Genomic DNA, 26,630 nt, shown 5'->3' with positions numbered 1-26,630 from the left:
CGGCGCGGGGACCGCGCGCTCCTGGAAGCAGCCACCGCTCTTCCGTGTGCGCCGGCCCCTCGCGGAGTCTCCCAGTCCCTGGGCGCCTGCCCGGCCCGCGGCCGCTTTTTCCTCTCCTGGCCCCGCGGCTCCTGCCGCAGTCGCCGGCGGCGGAGCAGCGCTCAGCGCCCCAGGTACCGAGCGCGGGAGGGAGCGGGGCCGGCGACCCGCGGCCGGGCGGAGAAGGGGCGGAGGCGCGTCCGCGGCTCCTTCTCTCTCCCTGCGGGCCGACCCGGCATCCTCCCTCTCGCCGCGGGGACCGTGTCCGCCCGAGCCCGGGGTGCCTCTGCGCTGGCTCTGAGACCTGCCTTCCCCGCCGGGGGCTTTGCTCTGGCCCGTGGACCCCCCCACCCTGCGACCCCCAGCACCACGGCTCCCCACCTGGCGCACCCCCACTACGCCCACCTGCCGCGGGGCGGCCTGGATAGCGCCCACTCGCCCTGGGTTCCCACCTCCCTGGGTCCCTGCCCTCGACTCATCTTACCGCCCGTCCCCTCTAGGGGCTCTGCTCCCACCCGGCCAAACGCTCCCAGAGTCAGCGTCCCGGTCCTCCTGACTTTCGGCCCGCTCCTTCTGGAGAGCTCAGCTCATCAGGTGCCTCCTCCCAGACTTCTTACCGCTTTGCTCCAGGTGTCCCTACATCACACCCGAGGGAGCCCAAAGGCCTCCTCTCCATCCTCCTCGGGTTGCTGCCCCTTGACCCAGAGCCCCATTCATACCTTCCCATCTGCGGCCCCGGGGGGTGGTCTGTTCTCACTGACTACGCCCATCCAGCCTCTGCACCTGCGGGTCCCTCTCTCCGTCTTCCCGCCCACCTTACCTCGTCCTCCGGACCCCTTTCGGGCCTCACGTCCTCGCCCTCCGCCCTCATGGTCCCAGAGCAGGGCCCCGCCAACAACACCCTGGACTGGGAGTCGGGGCCGCCATCGGAGCCGGGGGGCAGCGGCTGGGTGGCGGCCGCGCTGTGTGTGGTCATCACGCTGACGGCGGCGGCTAACTCGCTGCTCATCGCGCTTATCTGCACGCAGCCCACGCTGCGCAACACGTCCAACTTCTTCCTGGTGTCGCTCTTCACGTCGGACCTGATGGTGGGGCTGGTGGTGATGCCGCCGGCCATGCTGAATGCGTTGTACGGGCGCTGGGTGCTGGCGCGGGGCCTCTGCCTGCTCTGGGCCGCCTTCGACGTGATGTGCTGCAGCGCCTCCATCCTCAACCTCTGCCTGATCAGCCTGGACCGCTACCTGCTCATCCTCTCGCCGCTGCGCTACAAGCTGCGCATGACGCCCCCGCGCGCTCTGGCGCTGGTCCTGAGCGCCTGGGGCCTGGCCGCGCTCGCCTCCTTCCTGCCCCTGCTGCTGGGATGGCACGAGTTGGGCCGCGCGCGGGCGCCCGCCCCGGGCCAGTGCCGCCTGCTGGCCAGCCTGCCCTTCGTCCTGGTGGCGTCGGGCCTCACCTTCTTCCTGCCCTCGGGCGCCATCTGCTTCACCTACTGCAGGATCCTGCTGGCCGCCCGCAAGCAGGCCGTGCAGGTGGCCTCCCTCACCACCGGCATGGCCGTCCAGGCCTTGGAGACGCTGCAGGTACCCGGGGCGCGCAGGGAGACCCGGGCTTGTGGGATGGAGAAGAATGAGCAGCCATTGGGTGCCCACTAGGCATCCGCCATGTAATATACAATTGCTGACGACCTCCGATTGGTCATTCCCAGTTCCCACCTTTCTTCTGAACTCCAGACTCAATGTCCAGCTGTCCACAGGACGCTCCAGGATGTGGGGCAGTCTTCTCGAAGGTAACATGTGCAACAGGGAATTCAGGGGGTCCCACCTCTCCCCACCTGCTCGTCCCCCCGTCGTCCCCATCGTGGCAAATGGCACCATCATGGCATCGCACGCCAGAAACTTAGGAACAATTTCTCTCCCTCATGCTCATGGGATTCATCTGCAAGGCCTGTTGGTGCTGCCTCTAAACATGTGTCACCTCCAATGCCACCTTCCTGATCCAAGCCACCATTGCTTCTTACCTGGGAGCCTTTGATAGTCTCCTGCTCGCTCCTCCTGCCTCCACGCCAGACCCCCTCCTATCCATTTTCTGCACAAACAAAAGCAGAAGCGTGATCACCTCACTCCCTTGCTACAAACCCTTCAGTGGCTCCCCATTGCTCTCAAGATAAAAGGGGAGACCTGTGTCAGGATCCAGCCTTGGGATCCAGTCCTGACCACCTCTCCAGCTGCACCTCTTCCCCTCCCCGCCCCTTTCTCTGCAGCAGTCCTGTGGCCCTTCTGACACTCCTAGTAGGCACCAGACTGACCCTGTGCCCAGGTCTTTGCACTGGCTGTGCCCTCTGCCTGGAATGTTCTTCCCCTGGAGCCGCCCTTGCCTGACTGAGACTCTTCTTCAGCTCACACGTCACCCCTTCCCAGAGGCCCTCCCTGACCACACTGTCTGCAGACCTCCCTGCCCTCCCCCACCCTTTTATTCTTGATCCCGATACCCAGTTTATTTGTTGATCTGTTCATTGTCTGTCTCCCCCACTGGAGTGTAAGCTCCTACGAGGGCTGGGTGTATCTGAGTGAGTTTTGATCTCCACTGTGCATAGTAGGTGTTCACTGGTTACCTGTGAACGGGGTCGGCGCTCTTTGCTCAAGGTCTGCAGTGCCTAGAGTGGAGTGGGTCACACGGTGCCCGAGTCCTATTGTTCACGCCAAGGGATGGGACTTTAGACTGACCAGGCCTGAGCCCTAGAGAATTAGGTCACAGGCCCCCAAGAAGATCCCAGATGGACTCTCCAGTGTCATCTTGGTGTAGCCTCAGGTGGAGGAGGTGCCTGCAGGATGGGAGGTACCTTGGGTGGGGGGGTCACTGGATAGATGGGGGCTGAGAGGCTATCACCCTGGTCGGCAGCCCCCCCAGAGCGGCTTACCCGTGTCATCCCAGCAGTGACGCCCATCAAGTAGGAGGACAGGGTCTTGGGTGGACAGGAGGTCCTGGCTGCGGCCCTGCTCTCTCCCCCATCTGTACTCACTGGAGAACGTTCTTGAGTCTCAGCAGGTGGCTGTGACCCTGACTCGGTTCTGCAGCTGTAGGGCAGCTGCCCTGGGCCATCCGTCCTCTCTCCTTGGGTTCTTGTAAAGGAGCGTTTCCCAGACATCAGGCGTTTGAGAACTGCCTTGTGGTATCTGCCTTGCTACCCCTCCACCCACCCTCGCACAAGCCTCAAGCCTCTTCATCCGTATGTCCTTAGCATTTCCTTGGAGACGTCTCATTTATCTTTTTACTTCCATGAACTTATTTAGAAAGAAAACTCCTTTTCTCTTCCGGAAATGGACAGTCAGTATCCTGGCCATAAATAGAAGGTGATCACGAACACAACCTCACCGAGGCTGCAGGAGCACCAGCAGTGTTACTAAAGCCCAGCTTGGATGTGGCTGGAGATGCTGAGCCTGAGGCCGGCTTTCTCTCTGTTAGACGTTGGAGGGATGTTAAAGACACAGTACCATTCACACGAGACTTTCTCTTGACGTAACCGGAAGAGCTGGGAGGGAAATGTAAAGGCCTATGTTATAAAATAACTCAGTTATTTTATAGGGTGTCCATTTACCACCCAAGGGTATCTCCAATTCTCACACTCTGGGGAGCTCTGCCCCAGTGACTAAGGAGGTGAGAAGTTGGCTGGCCTCGGTCTGGATTCTCGGTTCCAGCAGTGTCTGTGATGCATAGATTTTCTTTCCATGAAGCTAACTGGCCAGGATTGTACCTGAGACTGTGGCCTCAGCACCTGGGCAGGTGTCCCCCGAATGCTAACAGCTGCAGCTCCACAGCGTTTGAGCGTTCTCTAACTGCTGGGCACTGAGCTGAGTGAATCCCCCGAACACCCAACGGGACAAGTAATCATCATCCCTGTTTGACATCTGGGGAAACCGAGGGCAGGTGACGCCCAGGGTTGCACAGCTGGTTAGTGAGGTTCCAGCTCAGGTCTGGCTGATGCCAATGCCTGGATCTGAGCGTCGTGCTGCCTGTGGACAGTGACACGCTCTTAAAACATTGACCTCAGGGGCGCCACCCGGTGTGAGACCCTCCACGCCACCGGCTGTGCCTTTTCAGTCTCCTCTACTGGGTCCTCCTGCTCCTCCACCATCCGAGGCATCCCCCGGCCTCAGTCCTCTGACCTCCTTACTCTTTTCCCACATTCACTCAGTGAGCTGGTCTCGTGCCATGACCAGAAGTACCACCTACACACTGATGACTTCCAGCCTGGGCCACTTACTTACCACCGCCCGCAACAGAACTCCGGATTTTCCAGGCTCCAGACATCGTTCCTCCCTTGTCTTCCTCATGTCGACTAACTGATATGAGTTGCTCAGGCCAGGAACCTTGGAGGCAACCTGGATGCCTCTCTTTTTCTCACACTGCACACCCAGCGTGCTTTCTGCTTTCAAGACACTTCTCACGTCTCTGTTGCCTCCCTTGGTCCCCTGGGCTTCTGATGCCTGGGTTATTGCAGTGATCACCCACTGGCTTCCTAAGCCCATCCTTGCTCCCTTCTGATCTTACACAGCAGCTGCAGCGATCCCTTTAAAATGCAGGTCCTGGGAATTCCCTGGTGGTCCAGTGGTTAGGACTTGTCACGTTCACTGCAAGCTGTGAGGTATGGCCAAAAAAAAAAAAAAAAAAAAAAAAATGCAGGCCCTGTTATGTCATTCCTCTGCTCCTTCTCTGGCCTCCTTTCCTTCCACCACCCTCCACACTCCTTCTATTTCAGTTCCCCTGGCCCCCTTGTTATTCCTTGAGCATACCAAGCACACTTCTGCCTCAGGACATTTGCACTTGCTGCTCCCCCTGCCTGAAGTGCCGTTTCCTCACATCTCCGCAGGGTTCTCCCCCTAACTTCCATCACTTTCTTCTGGCCTCTGCTTGGCTGTCTTCCCTAATCCCTTCGTCAAGAGTAGTAACGGCCATACTTGTCCAGATCCCATCCAGTCCTAATTTCCTAAGTTATTCTCAGCAACAAATACCACCGCCTGACATATTATGTACTTTCCCATTTACTGTTTGACTGTTTATTTCCTCCTACTAGAATGTAAGTTCTATGAGGGTGAGGACTTGTCTCGGTTGCTATATTCCCAGAACTTAGAACAGTGCCTGGCGTGTCGTGAGTGGTCAGTGTACGGTGATGAGAGAAATGAAATGAACAACAGTGCTTCACAGAGCCAGGGATTCAATCCCAACTCACATCTCTTCCTTTTCTCCCACTTTTAGAAGCAGTTCTTGTAGCTGATGAATCCTGCACTTTTTAGTACATTGATTCACTTCCTTGGTACCGTGTTGAGTACCTCCCTTGTGCTGTGGTTGCAGGGATGAGTGGGTCTGAGAAGATCCTGCCCTGTTGGAATCTACTTTCTAGCTGGAGAGCGAGACACTGATCATGAAACCCTATCATGATGAGGGCTCTGGAGCTTAGAAGAAGGGTGCCTCCGCCAGTAAACATTCAGGGTCTGTTACTCCCTGTGCATACGTTTGCAAACTAAAGCAAGGAAGTCACGAAACCAAAGGCTGGGAGGAGTCTTCACGGGTCATTTAGCTGTGGCAGAATGACCCGCAGTATCTCAAGCCAGAAATGTGTTTGTGCAAATTCTTCCTACTTTCTGGAAAGCCTTTTCTCTTTATTTGAATGAGACAGTGTCAGACTCTCCCATTGCCCTTGCTTCCAAACCCACTCAGATCCTAAGCGAGCCTCCTGCAGGGCAAGTTTCCTCATTGCCTGGAGAATTGCCTGCGTTTGGGGAATTTGCTTCTGGGATGCTGCCTCTGCTCTGGCCTCCTGGATTGTGACCCACTTACCCCACCCAAGCTGGCCTGCCCCAGAGTCCAGCAGCATCCAGCCTGGGGACGGAGGCGTTCTCAGTGCCTGGACCTAAAGGAACTGATGAGAATGAACAAAACTTGGGGGTGTGTTAGGCCCCTTTCCTCCTCTTTCCAGCCCCACTGAACCCTTAGCTCCTTCTCCGATCCAGCCTCTAGCTTCCCCACAGAGGGGAGGGGGCTGGGCACCCGTCCCTGGAGTCCTGGCTCTTCAGGGGTTTCGGACAAGGGAGCTGAGCTGGCTGGAGCATCTTTCTATGCCTCTGTCCACCACATCTGCCTATTGATGTGAATGGCCTTTTAAAAAGCCACTGGTTGGCTCAGCGGTTTCAGTCAGGTCTTCCCAGCCCCAGGGGCTGCAAGAAAGAGCTCTGCTTAGAGGCCAGGCAGGGCATATGGGCTGGGGTTGGAGAGAAGGGTGTGAGAGGTGGTGGTGGTGCCAGAGTGAGATGCCGCCAGGACAGGAGTGTGTGTGTGTGTGTGTGTGTGTGTGTGTGTGTGTGTGAAAGGTGGGTGCCCATGTGGGGATGGGACGCATCCTTGGGGGATTCCAGAGGGACCAGTGTGGGCGCTCAGCCTGCTGGGAAGCAGCAGTGGGAGGCTCAGCTGGGAGTTCCTGCGTTCTTAGTCTCTTTCTCTCTCTGCCAGAATTCCTGTGTCTCTGTGGTCAAACCCCTTTCCCTATCCTCTTCCTCTGCACCGCATCTTTTCCCCTTCTCTATCCCCCCTCCCTCCGTTCTAGCTCACCCCTCTCTTCCTTCTGCACCCCATATCTTCCTCTCTCCCTCAATTTCTCCTCCTTTTTCTCCTCCCCCAGCTTTTTCATGCTCCATCCCCCAGCTGTGCATCATTCTGTCCTAGTGATCCATCTTCCCTCCCATCTCTGCTTCCTCCTCAGAGGAGGCTGTGATCACAGAAATATCTTGGAGGGGGAGGAGGGGGCTGAGTGGGAGGCAGAGGAGCAGAGGAGCAGAGCCGAGCATGACAGCCTTTGCTGCTGCTCAGAACGAGGTTGCCTGGTGCAGCTGGGGCAGGGCACAGGAGCTTGTGTGTCTGGCTGAGCACGGGTTCAAATCCTGCCTCTTTCCCGTCGCAGCTGGATGACTTTGGATGAGTCACTCACCTCCGTCTATCTCAGGGGTAATGCTATTTATCATGTGAGGCTGTTTGAAGAATCAATGAGATGATATATATAAACCTGGCGCACAGTAGGTGCTTGACAAATGTTAATTCCTATCCTTTCCTCTTGATGGTAAAAATGCATGGTTCTGGGGAGCTCACCCCTTTGAGATTTTCTAGGGGGAAAAATCACCCTCGCTGCCGTCAGCAGCCTCATCACCATTATGAAGGAGCCGAGGTGAACACAAATAATGATAAACAACAAGGTAACAATCACACGGTACTTACTGTGTGCCAGGCACTGTTCAAGTAACTTTCTATTATCTTATTTAACCCTTACTACAACCCTACGAGGTAGATGCCATTGTAATTGCCATTTTACAGATGAGAAAGCTGAGGCATAGAGAGGTAAAGTACCTTGCTTAGTTCACTCAGCTAGTGAGTAACAGAGCCATGGTTTAAACCAGGCAGTCTGGCTCCAGGGCCTATCCTATTACCCTCACACTATGATTAGTTGATCGTACAAATTTGAAATTACACGAGGGAATGCATAAGTACACTTTAAAATGAAAATTCATCCATAACGATAAAATAAAAGACCTCTCTGACCTCATCCAATCACCTCCCACTCCTATGTCTCTCAATGTCTTTCCGGTTCTTTTTCTGTGTGTTTCCATATTTGTTTATGTACCTAAAGAAACTTAGTGCTTTGCTTTGTGTATTTTTTTGAACAGAGGGAATCATGCTGTATCTCTTGTTTGTACAACTTGCCGTTATCACTTGATAATGCGTCGTGGAGATCCTTCCATTCGATCAATTCATTCTTTTAAACATCTGTGTTGCATTCTATAGTGGTAATGTACCGGGGTTTATTTAACCACTCTCCTTTTGATGGACTTTTGGGCTGTTTCCAATTTTTTTCCTATCACGAAGGGTGCTGTGGTACACACTCTTGTCCAAGCCAAGTGTAGAGACACAGGTACGGGTTTTTATGGACATAAGGATCTGTAAGCGGACTTGCCTCCTGGAAGGGCACTGCCAAATTGTCCTCCAGTAGCTGCCCTCTGACAGTGACAGATGCCACAGACATGTATAAGGGACATGCAAACAACAGAACGTGCCACGGGGCCATGAGGTGGCTACGGGGCAGAGAGAAGTGGGAAGGATGAGGCTGGCATCAGCCAGAACCCAGGGTGTGGCCTGGCGGTTGCCACTGGCTTCTGCTCCATGAGGGACTCTCAGTGACAGTGGTGGGGTTTTACTTGGGGATGCCATCCTCCAAAACGGAAACGGCCTGGTGAAGTGCAGTTTCTGGAGCCAGAGATGACTTTGATTCCTAACTCAGCACTTGTCTGCTGTGTGGCTCCTGGGAAGTTATTTTGCCTCTCTGAACCTCATCTGCAAGATGGAGATTATAATACCTTCCTCCCATAAAGACTCAGTGGCAGAATGAACATCGGCTGCTGGTGCGTAGTAAGTGCTCAGTAAGTGGAGATGATCATTTGGGGTCACTGGTACTTTTATTTGAGGCTTTGTACTGGCGTGATGTGACCTTGGGAAGGTTCCCCCACCATCTCTGAGCCTCAATTCCTTCTCTCTTCCCTCTTGCTTGTGTTCTTGGGTCAACTTTTTGGGGAGAAGAGGAGAAAGAGAAGTACGGGTTTGTTCCTAGGAAGACTAGAGAAGGACTCTCAGATCATGGTTAGTCCTTCTGGATCATCCTCCCCTGATGGCTGCCCCCCAAATGTCTCCCTGAGTACCTTGCTACCCTAGTGCCCTAGAGCTCTAGCAAGATCACAGCTGTCTTTTGCCCCCTCCCCAGGTCTCCAGGGGCCAGGGGCTACCCGTGTAGCTAGGGCTTTCTGGAGACGGCGTCTCCCTCTTCCCCATATGTCTGTCCCCACTGGTGGCAGCAATTCAAAGTCATTGCAGATCCTAGGAGATTCTTTTGGGGAAGCAGGAGCCTCTCCCTCCAGGTTGAACAGGTTGGCCCACGGGAGCCATATAGAGTTCACTCTGGAGAAGAGAAAATGAGAAGGAGAGAGAAAAGCAGATCCTCTTTTTCTTCCTTGCTGTAGCATAGTGGCTCAGAGCATTTGTCCTGACATCTGTGCTGCTTTGGAAAGCTCAAGCTGCGGGCAGAAAAACAGGGCTCCCGAAGGTGCTAAAAACTCCCCCAGCCTCATGCTCATACTGCTGACTCGACCTCAGGGCTGCTGTGTATCTACACTCACTCTGTGCCAGGCACTGTGCATGCACGTATATCCACAGGTTCAAAGCAACTCCGTAAGGTGAGTATTTTCTCCCATTTTACACATGTGGAAACAGAGACTGTCAAGATCACAGGGCGAGTAAGTAGTAGAGGCACGATTTGAAGCCAGATCACTTGTCTTAAAACAAGCTCTTGCCTCTGCATAATGTTGCCCCACCAAGACAGAGGGGAGAAGTCAAGGGCCTCTTTTAGGCTGCTCTGGGTGTCTTTGATATTTGTCTAACCAGATTTCACTTGGAGAAACACATCGAAGGGTGGGAGTTGCAGTGTGCCTGTCTCCCCTCTCCTGCCACTGCCATTCCAGACCCTATAGAAAGATATTGTAGGGACGCAGCTGGGGTTTCAGCACCATGGACAGTAACCAAGCCTGGCTACCCTGAGGAGGCGGGGAGAGAAAAAGGGCTGGGAGGGGGATGGGGTAGGGGGTTCAGCTTTGGTGCTCGAAGGGCTGACACAACTTGCCTTTGCCTCCTCCACCCCATTTTCATCTGTGAAGGTTACCTGGGAATCTGGTTCCCTTCCTGCCTCCTTCTCTTTCATCTTCCCATACCCAAACTATCTTTGGTTGCCTCAAGAGCTAAGCTGGGCTCTCATGCAGTTTAGGAAATGTTGGGGGTAAACCCCTGGCTTTCAAAGCCCAGGTATATTCCCAGGCAGCCCACATGCCCCTTCATAATTCAATAAATTGTGCGCACCTCTGCATACCAGTATTTACTTAAAAATTGTCAATATAGGTGGCTCTTGCCTTGTGGAAAGCTGATATATGAAAATCCAAATTGATTACAATACATGGTTCAGAGGAGGGCTTCACGTTCCAGCTTTCATGGACCCCTAGGGGTTTCATGGATGGACTTCACAGTGGTCTCTGAACCCTCTGGACATGAGGGAACTTTTTTCTCTGTGTGTGTGTGTATTTATAAAATTTTATAAGCCTTTTGTTTTCTGAGGAGTGGTTTTGTAGATTTCATTAGAGTCTCAATGGACTCACAAAGTTGAAAAAATTAAGAGAACCTCTGGGCTAATGGGTCATCTGGGATCAGAGAGCCTTTTGAACGTTTTGGGACGCCTGCGCTCCCATTTGTAAAGTCACATTCTAACCCCTCGTGCCATGTTCCCCGTGGAGCAGCTCCTAGCTTTTTCCTCCTCCTCTCCCCTGGTTCCCGCTCACGGAGTCCACGTGTGCGAATGGAGATGTCTGTCACTCCACAGTGAAATCTGGGTGTAAAATGCCAAGATTGCTTGCATCCCTAGTAATTTATACAGATTTAATTGTACACGTTTGTTTTGGGCACATATTTTCTTTCTTTCTTTTTTTTTTTTTTCAAACCATAAATTTTGTCTTTTATTTAGAAAATATAATCACTTATCTATAATGTTATCTATTTTTGTCCCAAACATAACATTATAAAGACTGGCAAATATACTTAGACAGTTTTGAATATTCAAGGTAACACAAAATTACTTCAAGGTTATTTCATTAAACAGTTTTGGGATCCTTCACTATCTTCATTGTTTCTTACTGGCATGTTATAATTTTACCTTATAAGCCACTGTCTCCATCAATATGGAACATGTATTTTCCTTTTTCTAAAAGGAAAAAAAAGTAATGGATGATATACACTTAAATATAAAATAATAAATTTTATATTATTTATATTTTTCCACAATAAAAAATTGCAACCCCTCCAACTTGTAATACAGTTATACATGTGCTCCTTTATTAACTGCATTAAAGAACAACAACAAGCATAATGGATGAGATCACCTTAAAAAAATTTTTTTTTGGTAAATACCTAGGAGTGGGACGGCTGGTTTTCTTGCTTATAAAATTCCTATCTAGCTATCCTTCATTCTGGGAATTTTTCTCCAGGCATACATAGCACTGATCAAAAATAACACTACTTTTGTTTAGCAATGGCCAGAAGTCTGGTCTGGAAGCTTTTTTGAGTGATAAAACTTGAAAAGAATATTCTTTCCAACCAAAATCCATCTTTAATCACAACTACTACAAAACTGTTACTCACTCATTGACCTTAACAGTGAAGAGTGAGTGAAATCAGCTATTCTTTAGGGTAATCCAAGAGATCAGTCTGAAAGTGTGTGGCTAAGGAGCCTTACGAAAACCCAAATCTAATCAAGGTTCCTTGGGGCATTGCGAAATTATTCCCTGAAACTGAAGGGTCATTGTCATCTGCTGCCTCTGGCTTCTTTCACAAACGATAAAAAAACTAATGCCACTTAAGTCACATAAACTCAGGTGCTTATTGCTGAGAGGGCTGTTAGGAGGTCAGAAGGGCAGCCCTGTGCTGAGGTAAGTGCCAGCTTTGCTTTTCTCCTTCCTGCTGAGGCCCAGGCAGTTTTGAACCAGGTAGGGGCAGCGGAGTGCAGCTGGTTGCTAGGGGAATAACCGCAAGGCATCTATCTACTAGCAAGAATTAGGAGAGGGAAACCATACTATGACTTAAACTTTTTTACTGGTCAGAATTCCAAAGATGTCAACATTTCCAGCTGCTAAGAATGTATTAGACAAAAGCAAGAATAATTTTGATATCTATGAAAAAGTAGTTTGCAATGAGCTGTTTAGAAAATGTAGAAATTTCATTGTCGAAACCCTTTGAAGCCTTTCCATTTTCTTCTTCTTCCTGTGGCACACTCACTAATATCCGAAGAGGAAGAGAATGCCGAGTTGTGGAAGGAATTTCTATTCACACAGGCATCATATAACCTTAAGTCCTTTGGGGAAAGTAATTCTTGGCAGACATTCCAGGACCATGTATAAGTAGAAAAGGTGTCATAAAAGGACTCATTTTTACTGTCTATCCCAATCAAATCCCCTCGGATCTTCCGCCAGAGGTTTAGCATTTGTTCCCGGTGCTCAAGGGCAATTCCCAAGTTATAGGTATCTGTAGCTCTCTTTACATGCTGTTTAATAGCAGCTGCATCAGCCACTGTCCAATTCTGCTTTTTCTTGAGTATTTGGTCGATGGCGAGGATGTCAGTTGGGTAGCCTGAGGCTCGGTCGATAGACTTTGTATTTGCTGCTTTCAGTCTGTATGTGTCTCTAGGTCTGAATTGGGTCTCTTGTAGACAGCAAATATATGGGTCTTGTTTTTGTATCCATTCAGCCAATCTGTGTCTTTTGGTGGGAGCATTTAGTCCATTTACATTTAAGGTAATTATCGATATGTGTGTTCCCATTCCCATTTTCTTAATTGTTTTGGGTTTGTTATTGTAGGTCTTTTCCTTCTTTTGTGTTTCTTGCCTAGAGAAGTTCCTTTAGCAGTTGTTGTAGAGCTGGTTTGGTGGTGCTGAACTCTCTCAGCTTTTGCTTGTCTCTAAAGGTTTTAATTTCTCCATCAAATCTGAATGAGATCCTTGCTGGGTAGAGTAATCTTGGTTGCAGGTTTTTCTCCTTCAACACTTTCAATATGTCCTGCCACTCCCTTCTGGCTTGCAGAGTTTCTGCTGAAAGATCAGCTGTTAACCTTATGGGGATTCCCTTGTGTGTTATTTGTTGTTTTTCCCTTGCTGCTTTTAATATGTTTTCTTTGTATTTAATTTTTGACAGTTTGATTAATATGTGTCTTGGCGTATTTCTCCTTGGATTTATCCTGTATGGGACTCTCTGTGCTTCCTGGACTTGATTAACTATTTCCTTTCCCATATTAGGGAAGTTTTCAACTATAATCTCTTCAAATATTTTCTCAGTCCCTTTCTTTTTCTCTTCTTCTTCTGGAACCCCTATAATTCGAATGTTGGTACGTTTAATGTTGTCCCAGAGGTCTCTGAGACTGTCCTCAGTTCTTTTCATTCTTTTTTCTTTATTCTGCTCTGCAGTAGTTATTTCCACTATTTTATCTTCCAGGTCACTTATCCGTTCTTCTGCCTCAGTTATTCTGCTATTGATCCCATCTAGAGTACTTTTAATTTCATTTATTGTGTTGTTCATCGTTGCTTGTTTCATCTTTAGTTCTTCTAGGTCCTTGTTAACTGATTCTTGCATGTTGTCCATTCTATTGTCCATTCTATCTCCAAGATTTCGGATCAACCTTACTATCATTATTCTGAATTCTTTTTCAGGTAGACTGCCTATTTCCTCTTCATTTGTTAGGTCTGATGGGTTTTTATCTTGCTCCTTCATCTGCGGTGTGTTTTTCTGTCTTTTCATTTTGCTTATCTTACTGTGTTTGGGGTCTCCTTTTTTGCAGGCTGAAGGTTCGTAGTTCCTGTTGTTTTTTGTGTCTGTCCCCAGTGGCTAAGGTTGGTTCAGTGGGTTGTGTAGGCTTCCTGGTGGAGGGTACTAGTGCCTGTGTTCTGGTGGATGAGGCTAGATCTTGTCTTTCTGGTGTGCAGGTCCACGTCTGGTGGTGTGTTTTGGGGTGTCTGTAGACTTATTATGATTTTGGGCCGCCTCTCTGCTAATGGGTGGGGTTGTGTTCCTGTCTTGCTAGTTGTTTGGTATAGGATGTCCAGCACTGTAGCTTGCTGGTCGTTGAGTGAAGCTGGGTGCTGGCGTTGAGATGGAGATCTCTCGGAAATTTTTGCTGTTTGATATTATGTGCAGCTGGGAGGTCTCTTGTAGACCAGTGTCCTGAAGTTGGCTCTCCCACCTCAGAGGCACAGCACTGACTCCTGGCTCCAGCACCAAGAGCCTTTCATCCACAGGGCTCCTTAATTTGGGATGATTGGTTGTCTATTCAGGTATTCCACAGATGCAGGGTACATCAAGTTGATTGTGGAGCTTTAATCCGCTGCTTCTGATGCTGCTGGGAGAGATTTCCCTTTCTCTTCTTTGTTCTCACAGCTCCCAGGGGCTCAGCTTTGGATTTAGCCCCGCCTGTGCGTGTAGGTCGCCGGAGGGCGTCTGTTCTTTGCTCAGACAGGACGGGGTTAAAGGAGCCGCTGATTCGGAGGCTCTGGCTCACTCAGGCCCGGGGGTAGGGAGGGGCACGGAGTGTGGGGCGGGCCTGCGGCGGCAGAGGCCGGCGAGACGTTGCAGCCTGAGGCGCGCCTGTGCGTTCTCCCGGGGGAGTTGTCCCTGGATCCCGGGACCCCGGCAGTGGCGGGCTGCACAGGCTCCCCGGAAGGGCGCGTGGCCAGTGACCTGTGTTCGCACACAGGCCTCCCGGTGGCGGCAGCAGCGGCCCCAGCCGCTCTGGGCGGCCCTAGCCACGTCCGTCTCTGGGCTCCGCACCCCTAGCCGCGGCTCGCGCCCGTCCCTGGAGCTCTCTCAAGCAGCGTTCTTAATCCCCTCTCCTCGTGCACCAGGAAACAAAGAGGGACGTAAAAGTCTCTTGCCTCTTCGGCAGTTCCAGACTTCTCCCCGGACTCTCTCCCGGCCAGCCGCGGCGCACCAACGCCCCACAGGCTGTGTTTACGCCGCCAACCTCAGTCCTCTCCCGGCGCTCCGACATAAAGCCGGAGCCTCAGCTCCCAGTCCCGCCCGCCCCGGCGGGCGAGCAGACAAGCCTCTCGGCTGGCAAGTTCCGGTCGGCCCGATCCTCTGCGCTGGAATCTGTCCGCTTTGCCCTCCGCACCCCTGTTGCTGTGCTCTCCTCCGCGGCTCCCAAGCTCCCCCACTCCGCCTCCCGAAGTCTCCACCCGCGAAGGGGCTTCCTAGTGTGTGGACACTTTTCCTCCTTCACAGCTCTCTCCCGCTGGTGCAGGACCCGTCCCTATCCTTTTGTCTCTGTTTAGTTTTTTCTTTTGCCCTACCCAGGTACGTGGGGGGTTTCTTGCCTTTTGGGAGGTCTGAGGTCTTCTGCCAGCGTTCAGTAGATGCTCTGTAGGAGTTGTTCCACGCGTAGATGTATTTCTGGTGTATCTGTGGGGAGGAACGTGATCTCCGCGTCTTACTCTTCCGCCATCTTCCTGGGCACATATTTTCAAAAATGCACTTTATTTTGTGGAGTCTGAGAGTAGTGGTGCAGACAAAACCATCACTCCAAAATATGAAGAGAATCCGTAGGCAAAGAGATTGCCAAGCCCTGGACAGCAACGGTCCTCTTCTGTCAAGTACTGTTCAATTGCAGCTGATTCGTGTAGTGCCAAAGTGCAGTACAGGACAACACTGCCCCAAACGCAAATCCAACAGTTCGGAAGACCCACACGCCTTGCAAAGGACAACATTTGACCCTGGCCAACACACATGACCATGAGCCCCAGCACCTAGGAAATCTCACTGTACTCTCTAGAGCTCCTCGTGAAGCGCTGGGTCAGGGTCATAGCTCGGTGCAGGACCAGGACCAAGGCTCCGTCTGTTTCTGGAATCAGGGCTCAGTCTGGTGCTAAAATTGGGCTCAGTCTGGTCCGGGGTTGAGGCTCAGTTTGAGATCTTGTTTATGTAGGGCTCCACCTACGGTGGGCGTCAGGGGTTCAGGGCTGTGAGTAGGGCTTAGCTTATTGCTGATGTCAGGGCTTGGTCTGAAGCCAAGATCAAGGTTCAGTCGGGAGTCAGGGTCAGGCCTCAGTCTAGAACTGCAATTGGAGCTCATTCAAGGGTCAGGGCTCAGTTTAATACTGGTACTAGGGCTCAGTCTAGAATTAGGAGGAAGGCTCAGTCTGTGGCTGGGAATAGGGTCAGACTGGGGCGCATTCTTCACTAAATCACGTGGCTTTCCTTTCCTCAGGTGCCCAGGACCCCGTGCCCCGGGGTGGAGTCGGCTGACAGCGGGCGTCTAGCCACCAAGCACAGCAGGAAGGCCTTGAAGGCCAGCCTGACACTGGGCATCCTGCTGGGCATGTTCTTTGTGACCTGGCTGCCCTTCTTTGTGGTCAACATAGCCCAGGTAATGCTACCACAAGGGGCAGGTGAGTCCACGCCCAGTTGGGGAGGCCCTGAGCCCCACCCCTGCCCAGACCCGGGGAGGGAGGAGGGCGGGCTGCCCTTCCATGTGTTTATGTGTCTGTCCCATCCGTGCTGGGTGGGGTGGCCTGCGTCCCTCCTCCAGGACCAGGCATGACGTGCCCCATCCCTCCAGGCCGTGTGCGACTGCATCTCCCCGGGGCTCTTTGATGTCCTCACATGGCTGGGTTACTGCAACAGCACCATGAACCCCATCATCTACCCGCTCTTCATGCGGGACTTCAAGCGGGCCCTGGGCAGGTTCCTGCCGTGTCCCCACTGCCCCCGGGAGCGCCAGCCCAGTCTTGCCTCGCCCTCCGTGCGTACCTCTCACAGCGGCCCACGGCCGGGCCTGAGCCTGCAGCACGTGCTGCCGCTGCCCCTGCTGCCGGACTCGGACTCGGACTCGGACCCGGGCTCGGGGGGCTCCTCAGGCCTGCAACTCACGGCCCAGCTGCTGCTGCCTGGAGAGGCCACCCGGGACCCCCCGCCACCTGCCAGGACCACTACCGCAGTCAGCTTCTTCAACGGTGATCCTGTGGAGCCTGAGCTGCAGCTGCCTCCGCTTGGTACCCCGAGGAACTGACACAGGCTTGGAGAGCTGGACTGGATGGGACCAAGTCCCTGAGGCCCTGGACCAGCTCTTGGCTAAAACCAGGATGCTACAGGTCTCCCGGGAGCCCGCTGAGCTCCAGGGGGCTGCACGGAGCCAGCTCCCCGTGCCCACTCCAGGCCTCCCACCTGGAGGGCTAGTTGCTGGCTCGGTACAGTTTTCTCCAGGATGCCCCACTATTGAGTGTAACTTGTGGCTGTGTGTAGAGCAAGGCTGGGGGACTCCAGGGAGTGGGGTAAGGACCTCTTGGCCCAGATTAGGATGAAGACAACCGTCTCCTTTGCACATTTCTGTCAGACTGCGTGGGAGGGACACCTCTGTCTGCAGAGGCAGCTTGGCGCTGGGCCAAATTCCTCGGTCCTCCAAGTGTGGTCCGTGGGCCGCCGCATCAGCTCCCAGGAGCCTGTTAGAAATGCACACCCCTGCCCCACCCCGACCTGGCGTTCAGCGGGTGGATCCTGCGCACGTTATGGTTTGAGACGTGCTGGTTCAGGTGATCTTTAACCCCGAGGATGGTTTGCTAGACCGTTTTTGGACCAGTCAGGTTCTCAGGATACACCTGCCCACACACAAAGCATCTGAGCCTGGGAGTCAGGCAGGCCTACATGTGAACCTCTGCTTCACCACCTACCAGTCCTCGTACAAGTTACTTAACCCCTCTGAGCCTATTACTCCACGTGCAAAATGGGAGTAACGATGCCTGCTTCATAGGGTGTCTTGAGCGTTAGGATACTGAACACAGAATGCCCGGCACTCGGCAGGTGGGCGGCTGGTGGTCCCTGCTGTTACAGCTCCTGGCCATCCAGCCCCCTGGCCTCTGGCTGAGGGCCAGGAAGGGCTCTTTGTTCCCACTGTTCTTCCACCTTCCTCCTCGTCTTCAGCCCCGGCCCGGGTCCCACAGCCTGGCTCGCTCTGGAAGCTGGGTAGGGCCCCCACCCCAGCTCCCAGGCGGCTGCACTGCGTCTCCTGGAGCCGAAGGGAGAGCTGGTGGCTTCTGCTCAGCACCAGGAATGGTGTTCCTCTAGCCTGGACTTCCTTGGGCCTAGAAGGGAACCAGCTGGTGGGGACAGAACCAGCCCTTGCCCACCTCCTTCTGGCCTTCCCAGGGCTCAGTGAGAGTGTTGGCCATCGGGTCAGCAGAGTTGTAGAGCTGCCCCTGGCGTGGGCTGGTGCCCTCGGCAGGCAGGTGGACCCTGGCACAGGGGCCTGCTTTGTTCTGACGGGGTAACTCTTGGTTCCCAAAGCTTACCTACTTTAGGTTTCTTTTTAGTCAGAGGTTTTTCTTACTCTGCTTCCCACCTCCAAGTTCCATCCACCCAAACTCCCAGGGGCCTCCACCGGCGGCCTGGAGCTCTCCTTGGTGCTGAGTAGACTCAATTCTGGCCATGCCGCTGGCTGTAGAGGGGCCCTGGTGCTACTGGGGCTCCCCCTCTACCCCCAGGCCTGCCCCAGTGGACTCCCAATAAACACTAGCTGAGGCGGTGACCGTGGTGTGAACTGAATTCAGGCTGTAGAAGCAGCTGGTGACGTGGGAAGAGACTCTGGGTGCAGGTGTCCTGGGTTCTGGTCCAGACTCTGCCCTGAATTTGCTTTGGGACCTCAGCAACGTCATTTCCTCTCTCGGGGCCTCAGTTTTCCGTGGGTGACATGAGCTGTTTGGATTAACAGCAGTAGGAGTTCTGTAAATAGTTTTTGAAACAAATACGCGTACCCCTGAGGACCAGTTTGGCTCCAACACTCTAATTCCCCTGCCTCTCCCCACTCCTCGCTGCCTCCCCTGAGCTTGTCAATATTTTCTCTGCCGGGGCCTTGGTTTCCCCATCTGCACGATGTGGGGGGGGGATTATCTCTGGCCCGCTCATTCAGAGACAGTGGGAGGACCAAAGGGGATGGTTCCAGGGATGCAGATCCAGTGGCTAAGAGCTTGGGCTCTAGAGGCCGACTGACTGGAGCTTGAGACTGACCAGCTGTGTGATCTTGGGTAGCTTACCTAACCTCTCTGGGTCTGCAAGTGAAAATGAAGATAATAATAGAACCTACCTCATAGGGTTGTTGTGAGGGTCAACTGAGACAATGCAGGTAAGCACCCTGTACACAGTAAATACCTAATAAATGGTAGCTGTTGTTATTATTTATTGTTAGAATCATCACACCTCTGTTTCTGCTACAGGAAATCCTTTCCCCATCTAATTCATTCTCGTCACAGGCCCTGTCCACACTGCCTGCTGATCCAGCATTTTTCACCACGTTCTGTAACAGTTATATCCAGGGCCACTACGTGGCATAACTTTGGGGGGCGCCCTTCACATCACGTCTTTATGATGCTGCCCCTGTAGTTGTGCGGTGCACAGCCTGTACGGCTGCATGTGGCAGACCTCATCAGATCTCCCAAAAGCAGAGAGAATAAGCTGCCTGTCCCACTTGTCCCTGCTCTGTAGGTGTGGCAGTGGTGCCTGTGGGCGAATGGGTCGGCAGACACCAGGCTTGTGAGGCTGGGGAGCGTGGCTGGGTGGGAGCCTCAGGCTCCACAGAGCTCCTGAGCCACCTGATGGGCAACCAGACCCTAAGCTCTGACCCGCAGCACAGGAGGCCCACGGCTGGTCTAGTCCTGGGGCTCTACACTGTGCTTGGTTGACTCTGCAGAGCTCTAGCCTTGCTTCCTTGGGGAGGGGACGGTGTCTTCTTACAATGCCCCTCCTTCCAGTACCAATGTCTTCAATTTAAGAAAGACGGTGGTGGAAATTCTGCATCTCCAGAGCTCATGTGAGGGACCCGGTGGAGTGGGGTAAGAGAGCACTGCATATAGAGATCTGGGAGAATGACTCTTCCGGGGTCAGTCCAGCCCTGGGCAGGACCCCTGTGTCTCGCTGGTACAGTCGGGGCAGCCCAGTGGGTTGGGGCCCACGCCATGGCTGCAGACAGGGGGGCTCTCAGCAGGGCTGGCAGCAGCAGGAAGAGAGGCCCCTTCAGACTGGTCCAGTCTCACTGGCACTTGGGCTTGGCTGGGGTCAAGAGATGCGGCTGCGCTGGGGGTGTCTCCCAAGGGCGATGTGGGACCTTGGGTTTGCCCATCCTGGTTGGTGGTCTTATCCGATGAGGAGGGCGCTGCTGCCTGGCGAGGCTCCTCTTGGGGCAGGCTGCCTGGGGCCAGCAAGAGCCCCTTCTCGTCCCAGCCTGGCTTGGTGTGGATGCCCACGGCCTTCAGGATGACGTCCATCTGCTTGGCGTAGTCCAAGTGGCCACTGACCTGCAGGAGGACAGTGAGTGAGGACCACGGGTGGTGGGCAGACCCCAGTCCTCCCCAGGGCTCCTGGGCCTCTCCCTCCGCATCTTCACCAACCAGTCACCAATGCCATGACTCCAACCCTCAATGATTCTCAAGTCCAGAGTGGGTGGGAAGCCTCTGGGTTCAAAGCTGCTCTAAAATTTCTTAAATAAAGATGAAGGAAGCTTCTCTACAGAATCTGGGTCCTCTGGGGGCAGGAAAGACCCTCCTGTTATAGTTGGAGTGGAAGTTCCTGTTCTCTGCCTGCAGCTTTAGGCTACAGTGGAAGGGCTCTGTGGATCACCAGCTGTGGGACCTTGGACAAGCCCCTGTATGCCTCTGACCTCCATGTGCCTCAGCTGTAAAATGGGGACAGTAAGAGTAGTTACATCAGAGTGTTGCTGTGAGGGTTCCTCCAGGAAAAAGCCCCCAAATCTAAAACAGAACTATGGCTAGAAAGATTGCCAGGTACTTTCTACGATTCACTCTCCCCCTTTCCCTTAGTCATAAGAACTCCAGTTTATAGCTGGGTACGTTCTCCAGCCTCCCTTGTTGCTAAGTGTACTACGGTGATGAGTTCTGGCCAATGAGATGAAGCAGCAGTGTTATGCGGCGCTCCTTGGAATTCTCTTTAAAAGGGGGAGTGCTTCGCTTTTCCCCCTATTTCCTCTTTCTTGCTGGCTGGAATTCAGACAGGATGGCCAGAGCTGTGGCAGCCACCATGAGCCATGAGTTGGCTCACTAAGGATGGCAGAATAGCAAGACAGGGAATTCCGGTGCCTGAAAGCTATGGAGCCACCAGCCCTGAACTGCCTCTTCTAGCCTTTGCCTGTGGGACAGCATCACCTCTTGTGTGTTTAAGCCACTTCATCTGGGCCTTTATTATGGATGGAACCTTCACTAAGACAAGGGTCAAGAGAGAAGAGAGACTCCCCTATTTTTGTGTTGGCATATATCAGCGACTGAAAAATAGGGGTGTGATTGGAGTGCCCGATGTCTAACTGTGAAAATGGACAATGGTCGACACACAGTAGGTCCTTAATACCTTGTAGGAAATGAGTTTATTGAATATACTCCTTTGACAGGTACTGGCTGCTAATTGGAGGTGAAGAAATTGAGGCAGAGAGGTAAAGTGACCTTCCCAAGGTCACCCAGGTGTCAGAGCTGGGGTCTGAATCCAGGCCTGTTCACTTCATAGAAAATCAGGTGTGTGGTGGGGAAGACTTTAAAAATCATTTTCACTTTACAGATGAGAAAAGAGAAACCCAGAGAGGGGTGGTGGTTTAGCTTAACGACACACAGCACTTGAGACACTGAGAGCAGAGGCTGCTCCGCTCAAATCTCCTCCCTGAGATGGAGCCTTGCACTCTCCCCAGCCAGCCTAGGGTGCCTGCTTTAGTGCCAAAGGCAAGCACAAGACAGAACAGTCCTTCAAGGCTGAAGAGGAAGGTTTTTGTCTAAAAAGGAGACAGGAAAGCACTGGGGAGGCTTGTGCTGGGGCGCTTAGGAAGCAACACAAAGGCTCGGCTGGTAACACCTGCATTTCCATTCGAATCACAAATCACACCGGGTTATTCCAATGACTTTGCAAGAACACAAAAGACAATTCCCTGTACAGTTTTGTTATCTTCTCATAACCTACTTACTTCTTGTTCTTTTCTTTACAACCACTTTTAAAGAGTGTTCAGTGAAAACACACACATGTATACACACAGAAGAGGCTTTTCAGATCCCTGGGTTCAGGGTGGAGGTCAAGGTAGGGCAGCATCTTTCCATAGCGGGTGGACATTAGTGGCTGCATGGCGCTAGAAAGAACCTAAGTTTGGAATCAGAGACACGCGGGCTCCAGACTTGGCTCTGTCTCTTTCTAGTAACTGGGTGAGTCTATACAACGTCCTGAGACCCAGCTTCCCTGTCTGTAAAATGAGGATCATGACACCTCATACCTTGAATGTCTGCTATGAGAGCTCCAAGGGCCTGGGACTTTGTGGGAACTATTCTGTTCCATATATGACCCCAAACACTTTTATAGGGACATTACACAATTAGGGTTAGTGATACCCATCGCATGGGGTTGGTGGGAAGAAATAATACAAACCACAAGGCACAGCACCTGGTACACAGTAAGTGCTCCATAAATATGAGTTCCTTTTAATTTAATTTTCTTGGAAGGAGGGATAGAAGGTAGGGAGTGAGCTAGGCAGATCCATTCAGGAACCCAAAACGGCTGCTGAAGCTCCAGCCATCACATCTGAATTCGGGCCAGCAGTAACCTAGACCCACAGGGACAAACAAGGATGACCTCCCTATACCTTTTTGATGTTGGTGAAGGGCTGGTACTCGGGCTGGGTGGAGGCAGGCAGGACAGGAAGGGAGGGAGGTGTTTACGGCTACTGGCTACAGCTGATTCCAGATGGAAATTCCACTGTGCAGCTGCCCTAGAATGCAGAGCTCTGGACCTTCTTGGCTACAGGTTGGTCCAGGTCTCAGCTAAGCCTAGTCCCTGATCTGCCATTCTGCAAAGACCCAGAGGCAGAACTGGCTGGCAGAGTTCCAATTGCACAGGTAGCCAGAGGGGTGGGAGAGCAGGAGTGAAGTGGATGGGAAAAGCATCCCTTCTGAGCAGTGGAACATTCTGGCGCGGCTGATGTTGGATAAAGATTTCAGCCCAAGACCATCTCCCTGGCTGTCTAGACTGAAATCTGCCACCTGTCCGGATATGCTGGATGTCCCTGGTGCTGAGAAGCCTCCCTGACCTTCCCACGCTGGTTACGGGCCCTTCCTGGGGCTCCCCTGCAACAGCACTCACTACACACCATCGTCTCCATCTGCTTGCCTCTGTCTGTGTTCTGATAGACTGTGTGAGCTGAGGAAGTGCACACCTCTAACTCACCTCTACTCCCCACATACAGCCCTGTACGCTGTGGGTGCTCAGGGTAACCAGAGCCACACAGGATGAATGGGCCTCAGCGCTTCTGGTTTCCTGCCTTGCAAGACACCTTGACTTACCCAAACCAAAGCTGCTGCCACCTGTCTCTGCCTGGTCAACAATTCCCAAGCCTATCAGGCCCCCTGGGGTTCCTTTACCTCTTGGGCCTCAGTTTCCTCCTCTGTAAAATGGGGCTAATAAAGATACGTACACCATATACCATGTGGGCTGGTTGTGAGGATTCAAGGAGATAATACACGTCACAGGCTTATTGGCCTAGAGTTGGAGGTCACTGACTGGAAGTCACAGAGATGCGTGAATGCAGACAGTGTGAACGTACTGGTTAAGAGCCCAGGCTCTGAGGTAGGTTCCCTAGTTCATCTGGCTCTGCCACTCACATGCAGTGTCCCTTCCTGCGGCCTCAGTTTCTATACCTGTACAATGGGGTTATTATCCCTACTTCATGGGACAGCTATGGGGATCAAGTGATATAAGGTCTGGAAACCATGCAGACACTGACTATTGTTGTTATTATTGTTATTATTCCTGAATGTCTATTGTGTGCCAAGCCCTGTGCTAAGCTCGAGAAGCCAGCTGGCGTTCTTTTGGGACACCAAGACTCCAGAGACCCTGGGCTCTGGAGAAACCTCGTGACGTGGCCCCCGGGGTGGCAGAAACCCCCACCCGCTGCAACCCAGTCCCCACACAGGAGAGCCTGAAAGGTGGGCAGGCAGCCTGGCCTTTGTCTGCTCCGTTCACCAGAGATGCCCTCTGCCTGCGACAGGGCCTGGCCCTGGCTCACTCCTGCTCAGGCTTGTCCTGAGATCAGGAGCCGCCGCAGACCACGTTTGTGTCCCGTGGCTGACGCTGGGATGAGGCTCAGAGGGCCCTGCCCACGTCAGCCCGGCAGGGAGAAGGAAATTCTCCTGTAGAAGGTCCTGTAGGTTTCTGCTCTGAGCACAGGGCAGCCAGTGCTTCGCAACAGCAGTCACGAGGACTCTTTTGCCAGCAACCTCTCTTCCAGCAAGAATTTTCAAGGAAAAGAGGAGGGCAGCACAAAGGCAATGCTAATTACCTCTAATTACCCAGAAGAGGAAAGCACTGCTTTTTGTGACGTGCTCCTAATGCGATAAAGAGCTATTGTTAGGCAGGAGCTGGGAAGCTGCCGTGAAGGCAGTCTGAGTGGGGAGAGGAGTCTCTGAAGCTGTGGTCCCAGAGGCAGAACTGAAGGTGGACACAGGGGCAGGAGACGCGGGAACCAGCATTAAACGAGGGCCTACTGTGCACCAGCCATCTCGCATGTGCCCTGGAAGACAGGTGATATCTCTTGTTTCTAGGATGAGGAAACCGAGGCACAGAGAGGTTCAGTCACTGGCCTAAGGTCACACAGCCTATACCAGTGGCAGAGCCTGGATTCTAAGCCAGGCCTCTCCAGCACCAAAGGCTGTGCTCTTCCCACTGTATCCCATTCAGGGGCTTCCCAGGGCAGAAACTATCTTTCAGGGGCTTTGTAGCATTTAAAGGAAATTTTCATTTGAAAGGAACGTTCAGCCATTCCTTTTCACATTTGATTCGTGTGGCAGAGGAAGACCCCTGGAGTGGTGAGGCATCAGGTCACTTCTCCCCTTCACCCCATCAGGGTACAGGGACCCTCAAACAGGACAGAGACCCCTGGACATGGGCCAGGAGGCATCACTGAGTCCTGCTGTTTCCTGGTCTTGTTACCCAGCTTTCCTCACTCCCACAGGGAGGTGTACAGCACAGGCTCTGGACCTGGTTTCAGAGACCAGATCTATGACTCTCTGGCTACACTGAATCTATTCTCTCAAGCCTCAGTTTTCCAGTCTGTGACTTGGGGATGCCCAATACCCACTGTACGGGATTGCTGTGAGATTGACATCACGTGAAGCAAGTCTATCAGGGATAAAGATGATCTAAGGAGATGGCTCTAGGGCTTGAAGTTCACGTCTGTCCTGGGAAGACTGCCTCTTGAATTAGGAGTGATAAGTTTCATGGGTGGATGAGTCTAGAAACTCTTCTTATTCTTGGACCAATACCAGCCCCCAAAGCTGCCGGTCAGGAAGGCCAGGACTGCTTCACTCGTGTTGTCTGGTGGGTCAGGACTTGTGAGCTAGGGCCCTGGGAGTCTGGAGGAGTGAAGATATAAGCCAGGACAAATTGGCCCCAGTGACATGGTGGCAGGCTGGGTGGGAGGCCCAGGGGACCTCGGGGCAAGGTCACGGCCCACGAGCTTCAGTGGCAGCAGTGCCTGATAAGGTTCTGGTTTTAAGTTTTTGCGCTAGAATCCCCCTGTGCTCTCTTCAACCCTCAGTCAAGTTTCAATAAGCGTGCAACCCAGCATTAGCTGTGCTGGTGGGGGTGGGTCAGGGTGCCCGGCTTCCCCTACGACGAGGTGCAGTGTGTGTGCGTGCGTGCGTGCATGCGTGTGTGTGCGTGCATGTGCGTGTGCGTGTGTGCGTGTCGCTGGGCCAGGCTGCTGTTGAAGCTGAAGGGAGAAGCCAGGGTCCTCCGGGGTGCCCCTCCCCAGGGGAGTTTTCAGATGCCCAGGGAGGGGCCTGGACTGTCTGCTCTCAGGTAGGGTGGTGCGGCTGGCTCAAATCACTGATGTGGTGCCTGGGGAATTGGGTTACGCTCAGGAAATGCTTGGCACCTGATAAACGGCAGCCGGCAATGTAATAGTTGGAAAACAAAGTTCCTGTTCTCGTGAACCCTGCAACCCGGGCATCTTCACTGGCTGAGTTTGCCTGGGGACATACCTGCAGCTCAGTATATCCTCATCCTCCTGGAAGCTGGCACCTCTGCCACTGGTTCTCACATCTACCCAACGGGGGCGATGCCCACTGGCTTCAGTCCTGCTCAGCCCTGTCCCTGCTCTGTGACCCTGGGCAAGTCCCTCAGCCTCTCAAAGCCTCAGGGTCCTCATCTGTACAGTGGGGATACAGATACTGCAAAAGGTTTAGGGCAGAGCTGGGCATCAAGTGAGTGTCCACACATGAAGCTATTATTAACTCCCTATGACAGACATGTGGTGGGTGGACGAGGTTCCTTCAAGCCCAGAAGATGGCTCTAGAAACTCAAATTAGGTTTGTGTAGCTGCTGGGGTGGGCTCCCTCGCATTGCATTCCATTCCCAGCAAGAATTCTTTTCATTGTCTGCCCTGCCTAGTCTGAGATGTGTAAGAATCTTTGGGGAGTGTGTTTAAAATGCAGACTTTCAGGCTCCACCTCCTAGAGACTGATTTAGGAGGTCTGGGAAGTGGGGCTCTGGGATCTGCATTTGAAATAAACTCTCCGGATGATTCCAAGGTGGGGGACCTGGGAACACACTTTCCCTGCTCTGTATTCCACGGTTTCACACCCTGGAAACTGGGCGCTTCTGCTCTGGTCCAGCCTGAATGCCTCCACTTGTGTCCTCTGGTTGTTTTGGTTACTTCCAGGAGAAATAGACTGTCCTGACCAGTAATGTCGGCTGGGGGAGTGAGTGGGGGCGGTGGGAGGAGGAGTGGGGAGGCGTAGTGGGAGGGCAGTAATATAGGGGCAAGAGCATGGGCTCTGGAGGTCCAAATCCAGGCTATTAGTTGCTAGTTGTGTGATGGGAACTTTTCTAAGTCTCAGTTTCCTAATCTGTGAAATGGGGATAATAGTGCCCGCCCCAGAGGCCTGGGGACAATGC

The 26,630-nt window shown here is 52.9% G+C and overlaps 2 protein-coding genes across 5 annotated transcripts in view; one reads left to right on the top strand and one right to left on the bottom strand.

Annotated features, from left to right (window-relative positions):
* Positions 1 to 908: 908 nt before the first annotated feature.
* Positions 909 to 16,716, top strand: HTR6 (5-hydroxytryptamine receptor 6; the record flags this gene model as incomplete). The annotated part of the gene is made up of 3 exons (XM_082677975.1): positions 909 to 1,619; positions 15,916 to 16,074; positions 16,267 to 16,716. The coding sequence occupies 3 exons, from the start codon at positions 909 to 911 to the stop codon at positions 16,714 to 16,716; spliced, it is 1,320 nt and encodes a 439-aa protein (XP_082534101.1).
* A 2,156-nt stretch (positions 16,717 to 18,872) lies between these two features.
* Positions 18,873 to 26,630, bottom strand: part of TMCO4 (transmembrane and coiled-coil domains 4) — a 96,772-nt gene continuing 89,014 nt past the window's right edge. For 3 of the 4 annotated variants that reach the window (XM_082678788.1, XM_082678786.1, XM_082678787.1), the window contains one exon: positions 18,873 to 19,990. In XM_082678788.1, the coding sequence (XP_082534914.1) occupies positions 19,577 to 19,990 (414 nt within the window). In that variant the 3' untranslated portion in view covers positions 18,873 to 19,576. The remainder of the gene's footprint in view (positions 19,991 to 26,630) is intronic. The other variant, XM_082678789.1, reaches the window with a different exon arrangement.

The sequence above is a fragment of the Grampus griseus genome, assembly GCF_964374135.1.
Source record: "Grampus griseus genome assembly, chromosome: 1".
Classification (NCBI taxonomy): Eukaryota; Metazoa; Chordata; class Mammalia; order Artiodactyla; family Delphinidae; genus Grampus; species Grampus griseus.
This window is presented reverse-complemented; position numbering and strand designations above follow the sequence as displayed.